We start from the raw sequence: 13,578 nt of genomic DNA, 5'->3' as shown, positions 1-13,578 counted from the left end.
TTAGTACCTGTGATTTGAACACTTTTAATGCTTTTTGAAATCTGTATTGAGTGGTGGCAAAACCAGCCATTACAATATATATATATATATATATATATATATATATATATATATATATATATATATATATATATATATATATATATATATATATATATATATATATATATATATATATATATATATATATATATATATATATATATATATATATATATATATATATATATATATATATATATATATATATATATATATATATTTATCACATAACTAAAAGACGAGAGGTTATGTTCTTATAACCGAAGACATACAGAACAGAATTACTCCGAAATAGCTCCGTGCCTTCAGTTCACCTATTTGAAGGACGCATAAACCGACTGTTAGGTATTCCGAGCCGAAGGATTTCGGGTATACCTAATCACGCATGGGGCAAATAGGGGTTTATTTACGATAAAAATTTGGGTCAAAGTACCCAGAAATCTATCTCTCCTTCAGGTGAGTTTTACTCTTAAAGAAAGAAATAAAGACATGAGAAGAGAATAAAAGAAAGACCGAACAAGAACAATTGTAAAAATAAGAAGGAAAAGGATGCGAAGACTCGTGCCACTGGAATACTCTAATCTTGAATTTCCATAACTGATGAAAAATGTGTCCCTTTGCGTTGCGGCGTCTGTCATTATACAAATACCCCTTGTGAACTGGTCTTAGATATTCGGCTGATACAGCATGTAAAGGGACATTTAATCACCGTAAAATTACCCTTCATAACTTCCTGTTTCGACTCAGGACTTGTTATTTGGCGACCGAAATTGACTGTGAAGCAATCTAATAACACGTCGGCCCAACGGGGATCATGGAGAAATCATAGATGGAGAAATGAAGTCGGTACTTGTTTACGCCGTTACAAAACCAGGATGTAGCTTGGCTGAGGCTTTGCCAGACCGGTTTCTGTGATTTCAAATCAGGTTAGATGTGAAAGTAGCACCGAAATGAAGTGATAACTCACCATTATCCTTTTCCGATGCGTCTCCATATCATTGCCAGTAAGAATTATATTAAGCTGCATTTTCAAGTGCCTGATGATGTTTCGTTTATCTTCCCTCGTTATTATTCAACAGTAGCCCCGTAATGAAACAGTTTACGAACTTCAGTTAACAATAGTATCTTCATTACAACACTTAAACAAATAATTATTTGCTTAAATGTTGCACTGAAGACACCTATTGTTAAATGAAATTCGTAAACTTGTAGATCCAAAGATAACGTGGGAAAAACATCCGGTGTATTTGTAAATGGGAAACCAGTTTCATAAGTAAAACAATTTTTTTTTGGCGCTTTAGCTGATTGAAATCGTCATAGCTGCAGGCTAACATTATCTCCTTAATGGAATGCAAAATTTCGAATCATGTTTGGTTAATGATATTATGACAGATATTGACGCCAATGTTTACGTGAACTAAATCACTTAAAAATTTTTCTGATGCCATTAACAAGTTTATTTTAAATTTTCTCTTGATTTTTGATAATCATATCTATTATGGTACACTAGCAAGGTCTTCCAAATGGCAACTGGGTTACTTCTTCTTCTCTGATTATTATTCAAAGTGAACAGCACAAATTTCAATCGTAGTGAAGATTGTAAGGATTACACAACTGTGATGAAGCGGCATGTGTTATGGAACGTATTTATCTGTATAATTTTGTATGACGAACAGATATATTGTAATTTTACAAACTATGAAGTTTCAGTTGTGTGTGTGTGCGTGCACGAGCGCGCGCTCGCGTGCTCGAAAGGATTGCTTTGCTTTTAAGGACGGGTTGGCAGAGATATTGTTTGTACATGTAAAGCAAATATAGCAATAGGAAAAATATTTCATTTGAGTGCTCAAATATTTTCAGGAATGATCTTCCTTGCTGACTGCACGGACGACAGGAGCTGAGTGCCAACGGCAGTAATTAATTTTGTGAGGAAAGATTGTCTCTTTCATTAATTTTTTTTTCTAACTTTCATGGCAGACAGTTCAGTTTTGTAACCAGTCAGTGTTTTTACGAATAAATTAAGTTCGCCGTGCAATATCTTTGCCTCACCCCGTGCCTCATCCCGCCTTGATTTTATTTAAACTGGTTTATTCAGTTTCCTCTAAAAACAAGTCTTGATATCCGACGACTCCGTTGTTAATCCACTGGATACTCATTAGCTGAGCAATTATGGATGACAATAGGCCCTTAACATCATACTGAATTTTCTCTAGCTCTTCGTTGGGTGAGTCGGTAGAGCTGCGGACTGTCACTCGATGGGCCGGAGTTCAATTCCCGGCCGGCTGATGAAGAGTTAGAGGAATTTATTTTGGTGATAGAAATTCATTTCTCGCTATAATGTGGTTCGGATTCCACAATAAGCTGTAGGTCCCGTTGCTAAGTAACCAGTTGGTTCTTAGCCACGTAAAATAAGTCTAATCCTTCGGGCCAGCCCTAGGAGAGCTGTTAATCAGCTCAGTGGTCTGGTAAAACTAAGATACAACTAAACACTCTCCATTGTTTCTTCCATCAATATATTTTCTCTTTCTAGAGACTTCTTTCTAGAGAATATTACAGCTATCAATCAACCAATTACGTTTACAGGTGTTATGAAGAGCATCTGATTTCCTTTATGTTAAAAAAAAAAACAACTAACCCTTAAAATTGGCCGCTTCAAATAAAAAAAAATGTTGCATTGCTGTTATATTCTCCCCACGATAGTGATTTTGAGGAACGAGCAGATCTACAACAGTCTCATGTCCTCACCCTAAAAATGTAGATATAAATGTGTGCACCCTCGATCAGTTTACTGATATAAATTCTGCATAATTACCAATAATACGTTGTTCTGTATTCGCTACGTGATCAGATTTCGTTGCTCTAATGTTTTATAAAAAATATGTACATATTCAATTTGCGACTAAATAAAAAAATGTCCGATGCAATCCAGCTATCTCAAATTCATTCCATAAAGAAAATAAATCATTGTGAGCATTTGTAACGTATATGTATCAACTCGAAGAATTCATCCGATTCATCTAAATTTCGTAAAATATTCACGACCTTCAAGGTTTGAGGAGAATACTCCAAAACTTGACAAACAAGTACCGGATAAGGCCAGTAGAAAGCTTTAGTGGATGGAAAATAAAAACTATTTTACGCGACCCGAATAACACTCGCAGATATATTGCTTAGTTTTGGGTATTTTGAGACTACCTGGCAGCGGCATAACCAGGAGTCTCTTAATTCGGGGGGGCACCTGGGGCCCACAGCTGAATATGGGGGGCCACTGGGCATGCACAAATTATAATAATCATTCTTTTTTTTTTTTTTATCACGCGGAAAGATATTAAGGTTGTTATAAAATATTTAAGCCGACCAATTTGTGAATCACGTTTTTATATAACAAACTTGCTTAAATATTTTTTCAATACAAATTATGAACCTCTGACCACACTTGTAAATCCAAATTAGATCTTATAAGTAATGGTTTGGCAAAGAAATAAAACCACTTGGTATGTAAACAAAATATAATTAAGAGAATCAAAATTAACACTTGCTTATTGTAAAAAAGAAAAAAAAATATATTGGAATTATTCATTTAATATTTCTATGATATGTTTAAACAGTGAGATCAAAAGAAATTAAGACATTTGATTGCTACAATTAACGACTTTAGTTGGACTATATAATAAGATTCCATTACAATTGGTTACTTGGTTATTGAACCTAATAATTTAATTAACAGTATTAATAACAGAATGATGCAGATGTATTAATTTAATACATCTGCATCATTCTGTTATTATGTTTCCTAGCAAAAATATCAACAAACCTTTCCATATCGATATTCTTTGCCCTGTCCTGGTGGATTCCAATTGCGATACAGGGGACAATTTATGATCACACATAGAATTTCTGAGGTAATTCTTTGTGTCTTAGTGAAGAGAAGCTTCGCTTACAAGATGCAGATGTTGGTGGGTAATGCAAGAGCAATGATTAACATTTTGTACAAACCTGGAAATGCATCTTTAAAAGGAACAACAAAAGCTGTCAAATCCACAATGTTGGCAATTTTAACCCCATCAGCTTGTTTACGTTTTACTAATCGTTTTGCTTGTCGCAGCTCAACATCTAAGAATTCAAGATCAACATTATACTTAGCTGCCATTGTCTCCAACTGGTCCTGCCGTAAAAATTGAGGGGAGGAAGGATCAAGAGATGATATTGAATGGAAAAGGGATCTGTTGGCATCATCAAATCTTGACTCAATTTCAGTTAGTAGTTTGTCCATTACTGGATAATAGAGTGTGTTTTTGTATCCTTCCTGTTCCTCATGCTTACACACTTCTCTATGTCCAGTTGTTTCCAAGACGACAGCATCCTTTAGATGCCTCGGTAATTTATGTATTCTTTGCTTGGCAGGTGAAACCTCAATACTGTGTGTCTGGGACATCGCAACTGCCTTCTCCCAAATGCTATGCCAAGCTTTTTCTGAGCGCTCATTCTTTAATTCCTGCTGGATAGCATCAATCATTTGGGCAGCTGCTGACAGATCTAAAGACGATGACTGAAGCACATCTGACACAAGCTTCGTTTTGTATAAAATGTGGGTGAACATCACTAAGCATAAAACATATGCAAAATTAATGTTCATTAATAAACTTCTTGCAACATGTGCACGCTTGCCTGTGTGGCACTGGGATGAAGAAATCTCTTCAAGGGTACTTATGACAGCAGGAAAGGTATCAAGCAGAACCTTACATGATAGATACTGACAAGACCATCTTGTATCACTGAGCCTTTTCAGAGATCTAATTTGCTTATTAGGAAACAATTCCTTTTGCTTAGCAAGATAAATTTCATGTGGTGTGCGTTAGGACATAAATGTATAAATCTCTTTTAGCAAACTAAAGAAAGAGTCAGCCAGTCGAACTGATCTGACACTGTCAACAATAATAAGATTCAGTCTGTGATTATAACAGTGAATGTAAACTGCTTGTGGTGCTAACTCTTCACGCACCAGCTGCCGAACTCCTCGATTCACTCCACTCATTACAGAAGCACCATCATATGTTTGCCCTACACAGTTTCTGGGATCAATTGAACACAATCTCAGAACCGTACACAAACTATGTTTAAGTGATTTAGCATTAAGGTTGTGTAGCCAAACAAAGTCCAAGAACTCTTCATGTATATTGTTCTTGCACACATAGCGAACAACTACTGATAATTGCTCTTTCTTACTGATAGCCCTGGAATCATCAGTCATGACTGAAAAGTACGTATTTGAACTCGGTTCTTCTGAAATTTCCTCCCGAATCATTTGGGCCAGTAGCGCAAAAATTTCAATCTGAATTTTTGGGCAGGTGTATTTAACTCTATTCTTTCCTTTCAGTCGAGTTTTCACTATATCATCATTTTCACTTAACAACTCTAAGATCTCCAAGAAGTTACCCTTATTTGGACTATCCACATCTCCTTTATGGCCCCTTTGAGCAATCTTTTGTCTGGCTGTCAGACAGAGGACTCTGGCCACTTGTTTGATATAGTGTCTGTTATCAATAATCGTTTTCTCATGGGTAGATGTAAGGGCAGCTGCAACTGTACTTCCAGATTCTATGCGTTGTTTAAACTCTTTCCATGCACAGAAAGCCGCCATATGATAATCACTACGCTGATGTTGAGCAAACCCAGCGTCTTTTTCATTTGCTTTTTTTCCACTGACGGTATCCAGTAGTTGTAAATGGAATTTCAGATGGAGGTTTATTAGGGGGAGGGAACATCCTGCAGCAGAAGCAATAAGCAGCATCTTGACTAACAGAATATTCAAGCCATTTGTGTGAACCATACCATGCTGACCTAAAGGCACGATGCTTTTTCCCAAACCTTGTCGAAGGGAAAATTACCTGTGATGGCTGAGTTGGACTCTCTGTTCTTCCTTTGCTTATGTCGTCAGGTCCTAGAACTGAATGTTTTTGTTCAGAGGCTTTTGGAATACATGATGTTCTTGGTGTCACTGATGTTGTAATACCTATGTTTCCCCTGTCACTGTCAACTGAATCAGTTTCACTAGCAGATTCAGCAGAATCTAACCATATGTCTTTTTCATAGACTACAGTACTTTGTGTGTTATCAGTGGTTTGACGTTTCCTACTTGAAAGAGAAGGTTCATTCGGATCATCGGCAGTTGACTGCCTTTTAAAGAAACTTTTTATGGTTGCTTGCATGATATAAAACTGATGTTCGGGAAGGTGACAACATCTAGGCTAAGACAACATCTAGAACGTAGAGAAAATCTCAACCATACTTTTAATAGAAATGATTGCTTTACTTGATCATCAAAATCAGTTAAGATGTGATGAAATATAATCTTAACCATACTTTTTGCAAATAGAAATGATTGCACTCTAGCTATGTCACAGGATCATTTGTAAAATCAGTTAAGATGTGATAGCATAAATATAAGAATACACATATATATATATATATATATATATATATATATATATATATATATATATATATATATATATATATATATATATATATATAAACTGAATAAATACATAAACTAATATAACTACTATTTGCTGCTCTGAATAATATCAATAACAACATTTAGGACATTTTGAAACAGTAAATAAATACACATGCACACACACACACATATCTAGATATCTATCTATCTATCTATCTATCTATCTATCTATATATATATATATATATATATATATATATATATATATATATATATATATATATATATATATATATATATATACCATAACTGTCTTGTATATAAAAGTGAGTGCTGGCATTAACTGGATAAAAGTGTTAAATTACACAACCGAACCTTTATAATACCTTATTTAAGATTGTCTCCAGTTCGGAAAAAGGATTAGTTTTATTTTAGTGTCTTTAGTTAATTTACGTAGGTGAAAACGTCTTACAACACTAAATAAATGGCCCTGAGCAAAGCAAGCCTTTCCTTAGAGCACACTGCCTATAACATTGAAAATTTTCGTTTATGCACTTGCTATTAAACTATCAAGGACGAAAGAATGACAGCATCACTACAAAGAAAAATAGAAATGAGTCTGAAACGCTTGTAACATAAATACCTGCCGTGTCTTGGTGACGTTCTTATTCACACGACCGCGTACAGAATGATTGCCATTTACCAACAGGAACTGCACTGTCTCGGCTTATCCGTGCCAGCGTTCCGTCAACACATCACATACATATATTGTAAGAGACTATTACCAACGATGGCGCTGCGCAAGACAAATAAAAACGAATAACCGGTGGATTCATACAATATCAATGATGATGAGCACATTCTCCCTCTCTCTCTCTCTCTCTCTCTCTCTCTCTCTCTCTCTCTGTAACCAAATTTGCGTTATGCAATAATGCACTATTTCTGAGAGTTTGTGTAGGATTTTCGCATGTCCAGATGTTTTACCAACTGATTATAATATGTCAGTCAGACCTCTGACATTGTTGCGTTATACATATATAACAGTTTTGTATAATACGCGTGTGTGTGTGTCTGTGCGTGTGCGTGTTTTTGAAGTTTTTATTTTCTATCCTATTTTAATTTCCAAATTTTACATTATCCACTGATTTTTTGGCCATAAATTATTTTCTGTACATGATTTGATTACATTTCTTTCACGCTTACATAACGTTTGGAAAACGAATATGTATACTCCTGAGATTAAGAAAGAAAATTGATTTATTTCTTACAGTTAATATAGTAAAACATCCAAACTACTTGATGTAGAAAACGTTAATAATAATAATAATAATAATAATAATAATAATAATAATAATAATAATAATAATAATATGAAAATTAAACCTAGGTTACTACAAGCTACATGAACTCAAAATGGGGGGCACCAGTTTCAAATGGGGGGGCACGTGGCTCCCTGTGCCCCCGCGCAGTTACGCCTATGCTACCTGGAAACCGAACCAGAAGCATTGATAGACGTTGGAGTTCACTCATTTTAAATGGAATATGAAACTTGACGCGAAAGAAGAGCGATATCGTTGACAATGACACCCTGGTGGGATTCATCTGAACTGAGACTAAATAGCAGACTCCAAATTATTTTTTTTATCATTTCCATGCCGAAGTCATTTCTGGGAAAATGGGCTTATGATTATTTCATGGAAACCTGTAAACGAATGAGGGTACCGTTCATGCCGAGGAATAGACAGGGTTCATGGTTCCTTAGATTTATTCTAAACCTCACACCACACTACCCATAAAGATCAAACGAGGAGAGGTTGGATACAGGGTAATATGAAGGAAAATATTTGATAGAATAAGCTACATCCCTAACTGTCGTCCGAAGGTTCACCTTGTCTTATCTCCCGACCAGACATTTCATTTCATGAGAATCACCGCTACTGCAATTCGTGACTCTTTTGTTGTAACCTTTCTTCTTCTTCCTCCTCGTAATTATTCCTCCTTTCTCTTCCTCTCGTCCTTAACTCTTCCCTCCCATGACCACCTTAAAATAAGGACACACCTAGAATTATGGTTGCCAAAACACCCACAAAACGATCGTATCATAAGATATTTGCTTATGAAGTCTCTTGTGTGTGTGTAATTAAAAGGAGGGGCTGGGTTGCTCTGCTGTACTATTCTAAGGTTAATTTAGTCTGGAAATCTTTTCAATGTCTTCATTTAGATTTTGATTCACCATCCGCGTCTCTTCTTTAAAACAAAAATAGAAAGCTTTAACCAATGTGTAATGGTGACTACAGTATGTTTACGTCATGGACAGCAGAATTATTGGTAACAGGAAGGAAGCAATACCAATAACCGCCAATGTTTAAGACAATATTTTTTGCAGGTACTAGTAGTAGTAGAAGTAGTAGTAGTAGTAGTAGTAGTAGTAGTAGTAAACCGAGAAGCTGTTTGCCCTTAGAGAGGTTGTCTCGAGAAAATTCATATCAGTCTCTGCCACATTCTTAACATGGGACGTTTGAACATACAGCCAGTAATAAAAGAGAAACACAATAATTATTCATTTACTTGAACAAAACAAGAAGGAAGAGGATTCTGCTGTATGAGGGAAATCGCGGGAGATTATAAGTAAAAGGTCACCATTTACTTTTTTTAGTTTCGAACTGATGTTTTTTCTCGTCGTTCGGCTTCAGTAAATGAAGAACTTCGTGAACATAAAATATTGAACAAAGTATCAGCTCGGTTGGCCCCTTAGTAGTTTTTGGCAAAAGGTCAGTCTAATCTAAACCAACAAACTACCAACGGAGATGACTTCACATCCCCATGCAAATAGTATTCGTTATCAGTCACGTTTACTTAGTTTTGAATTTTTTTTTTATTATTCGTTCAATCTTTTTATCGTTTCTCCTTTTGAAATGGCAGCTGGTCTCTGGTAAGAGGAATTAAAAAAAACAAGTCATAACAACTTGATATGAAGAATGTCTTTTGCATCATGTATTACTTAAAAAAAAAAAAAAAGTCAGTCCATAGATGCCATCTTCTGTATCCTATCTCCAACTTTGGGAAAATCAAGCATATTTTCAAAAAAATTATCTAAAAAAAAAAAAATAAAAAAACGTTGAAAATCGGCACTGCCGGCAAAAGAGAGGTCTGCCGTCGATAGTAAATTCTTCTCGTTACTCTCTTCCACGAGAAATGATAAACAACGGGTCACAAATCATATTGGCTCCTTACGAAACGATTTATAACCTTGATTAGGAAAGACGCGCAGTAAATCGATGTTATTTTCTCGTCGTACGGCTCCGGCAAATGAAAAATGTTTGCGAGCAAATGATAAACGACCCTAGAATTCGTTCACTGCAAAATGGTCACCCACCATTTCAGAACAGAAAAAAAATGAATGAGCATCAGACACAAAGTTTACATATTAAATGAACCAGCTGACACGTTATAAAAGAAATCTCTCCCGTAGTTTCAACATTTTAAGTTTTGCAGAAATGTAGTAAAGGTCTGTTGTTAAAGTAGCAAAGGCTTCTCTAGCAGAAATATAAAGAATTCCTTTCAGAGTCACCTGAATAAAATCAAAATCATTCCCTTCTCACAGACTGACTAACTACCTCCCGCAAAGACATAGTTTATTAAGAAACGTTACGGATGCAAAATAGTAGATTTTGGTGCTCTTTTACACATTAATGCTCTCGTATTTTCTTGACATTTGTGCCTAATTGTGAGGAAATATTCCAGATTTACATGAAGGCTGAAAATCTGTTGTATTAAAAATGGAAGACGAAATTATTAGCTGAATCTTCGCCAAGAACCTCATGATATGAAAATCCCTTAAAGGAAGCGGAAAAGTTACTCAAGCTCCCGGTCCGCATATTTGCTTCTCTTAGGAAACTGTTATACCCGACTCACTGGTGGGGGAAGGGCCACACCAACTTTTCAAGGTTAGGAAACACCAAACAAACAAGTAAAAAATGCACCGAAGTTTCTTCGCCGCAATCGAGTTTTCTGTACATCGTATAATTAAGGCCACCGAAAATAGATCTATCTTTTAGTGGTCTCAGTATAATGCTATATAAGCCACGGCCCATGAAACTTTAACCACGGGTCGGTGGTGACCTGTCCTATGTCGTTGCTAGATGCACGATTATGGCTAACTTTAACCTTATATAAAATAAAAACTACCCGGGCTACAGGGCTGCAATTTTGTATGTTTGATGACTGGAGGGTGGATGATCAACATACCAATTTGAAGCCCTCTAGTCTCAGTAGTTTTCAAGACCTGAGGACGGACGGACAGACAAAGCCGGCGCAATAGTTCTCTTTTACAAAAAACTAAAAACTGAAATGCATAAGATTGGTTGGGAATCATAATAATAACATTTCTGTATTGAAATAAGGTAACTGGAAATTAATTACCCATAAAATGAGAGAAGAGGGGAGGGGTCTACCTAGCACTTTGTGACAATTGTGGTAGAGTATATTTTGGTCAAAGTGGCAAATTGTGCAAGGAGAGAGCAACTCAGGATAAACAGAGCATTTGCCAGCACAACCAAGCCTCAGCACTGGCCAAACATAACCATAAGATTAACTTGGAAAAAGATTTCAAATATAAAAAAATAAATAAATAAAACACAGCTGGTGATCGTAGAGAATGGCGTCACCAACTGTTATAGAAAAAAACCATGGCAGGCAAAGTAAGGAGCAATTTTGAGAACAAGATCACTTGTGAAATAAGATACTGGAGTTTTAAGAAGAACGTCAGCAAAAAGATGGACAGAAAGGGGACAATCCCGAACAGCGTAAGATTAAGCATACGACCACGGAGATCAAGAAAGATGCAGGAAAGAAAAGGTGTCGAAGGTCAACGGGCAGGTCATCCGAGGAATTAGGAAAAGAAAGCAATAGATGATGGTGGAGAAAATATATACCCGAGTGCGGCTGTTGCCTCCTTAGTGCATCGGTGGGCTACCCAGTGGGAAAAATAAAAAAAAAAACTATCCCAATGGACGCCAAAAATTATAAAAACGTATCCATTTCCTTTAAAATAGTATCCAAAATGTATCCACTAATTTAATTTAACAAAATTGCAACATTTCTTATACTAATAATACTCATATGTTTGTATACTTACATATAATTTGAAGAAGCTTCTTCATAATTGATCTGGCAATGGAGAACATTTCTTCCAACTACCGTAGTCTAATTCTGTTGCGCGCTTGGAATACATCTTTTCTGTGTAACGTTTTATTTAATGATTCCTCTTGACTACTGAAAGGTGAAAATTTTTTTATCATTCACCACAAAAAGTGCAATAATGAACATAAACAACGTTAAAACTAAATTCAAATAGCCTAGTGACTTATGATATTGAAATATGTAGCAGTGCCTTAATAAATTTTACTGATTATGATCATCAAACAAGAGCCTGATGCTCCAAGCGAAAGAATTTAAACATTTCTAATATATAATCGTTATTGGAACTGACGTGATAAAAAAATGTAACTTACAATGACAAAATAAAAAGACATTTACATTCTACAGTAATTTCAATTGTTACCCAATTTCCAAAGTTTCTGCAATTACGATAATAACGAAAAATAGACAAAGTAGTTTGAAATACTGAAATAGTAATATACTTGAAAGCAGCTTAAGCACTAGGCTCCCGTTCTTAGCAGTGAATATGCCCCCCATTTCCATTGGCTAATAACAGTCCATTTAGTGGCTATATTTAGCTTGTTCCATATATCAGTCTTTATTAATTTGATTGATATGGGAGAAAATACTCTCCACCGCAGCACAGGAGTGCGGAGGGACTAACAAACCCAACATAAATTGGGAGAATTGAGGGAACATACGTGTCCTATCATAGTATCACTACATTTTATTTTCTTTATTAACACAACAATTCAGTGGGGCTCCTGACTTACTTATGTTATCCTAAAAATTGAGTATCCTCCACTCATCATCACATTGATCATATTCAGAATCTTTAATAAGCTGTGGAAATTTAGAAGAGAGGAACTAAGTTTTTAACAGTACTTGTTGCTACCTGGTCGCAAATCCTGAGATGTATGCTAGTATTGCACCAGCCCCGGTTTTTTTTGCCATGGCCCTTTAGTTAGGTTAGGTTAGGTTGGGTTAGGTTAGGTTAGCCTATTACTCATAGTATAATTTGGGTAAGGGAAACATAATGAGGTTATTTAAAAAAATTCTACGGTTAGCATTTAAAATATGAGTCCCGCTTTTTTAAGGAAAAGGTCTAAGCACTCGGTTACATCTTAGGAAAATGCTACCTGTTCACTTGTATTCACTAAAGGTGAAATATATATTATTCCTTTTTACAGTTCACAACTCTAAAAACAAAGACAAAAATCTACACAAACATCATAACCCAACCTTGATTTACTGTAGTGTAGGGTAATGCACTGATTTATCTCCTTATCATATGATATTTGTATTTCAACAAAATTTATATATATATATATATATATATATATATATATATATATATATATATATATATATATATATATATATATATATATATATATATATATATATATATATATATATATATATATATATATATATATATATAAGCCATTCTCAGTCTTCGTGAAACTTCCCCGGAATCCTGATGCAGTCGTAGGACGCCAATACAGGACGGGTCAACGGTCATCTTCTCTCAGACAGAGGAAATCTTCCTCCACCAAGAAACCTCCCCAAAAGTTCTTTGGGATTTAGCGTCACCTTACCTGGCACCGATTGCCTGATAGGCCTAAGGAGAAGTGCCAGGGCCAATCGTGTCCAGTAGAGAAGAAATCGGGGGTTGTGAGGTATGACAAGGTGGGAGGAAGATGCCCAAAGAAGGCGTCCTTTGGGCAGAGCGTTTTTGTCACTTGAAGGGAAAGACATACTTTCCTCGCTGCATCCGCCGGGTTCCCCCTCAGCCTCTCTCTCTCGGTTTTACGGTAAAATTTTAGTTTCCTGAGATACTTCGGCCCTTGTGTAAGTGTTAGGTAATACAGATCATTGTTAAATTTACACCCCTGTGTCTTATTTAAGCATGT

General features: G+C 35.7%; 1 protein-coding gene across 1 annotated transcript; it reads right to left on the bottom strand.

Annotated features, from left to right (window-relative positions):
• Window positions 1-3,979: 3,979 nt before the first annotated feature.
• LOC136842019 (zinc finger MYM-type protein 1-like) lies at window positions 3,980-4,642 on the bottom strand. Its single transcript, XM_067109418.1, has one exon. The coding sequence runs from the start codon at window positions 4,640-4,642 to the stop codon at window positions 3,980-3,982; it is 663 nt and encodes a 220-aa protein (XP_066965519.1).
• Between the last annotated feature and the right edge of the window lie 8,936 nt (window positions 4,643-13,578).

Source organism: Macrobrachium rosenbergii, chromosome 9 (assembly GCF_040412425.1).
Source record: "Macrobrachium rosenbergii isolate ZJJX-2024 chromosome 9, ASM4041242v1, whole genome shotgun sequence".
Classification (NCBI taxonomy): Eukaryota; Metazoa; Arthropoda; class Malacostraca; order Decapoda; family Palaemonidae; genus Macrobrachium; species Macrobrachium rosenbergii.
Note: the sequence above shows the minus strand (reverse complement) of the source record. Positions and strands in the feature narration are given on the sequence as shown.

Coding starts and splice junctions, on each gene's coding strand:
- LOC136842019 (XM_067109418.1), bottom strand. CDS start 4,642: ATGTTCACCCACATTTTATACAAAACGAAGCTTGTGTCAGATGTGCTT.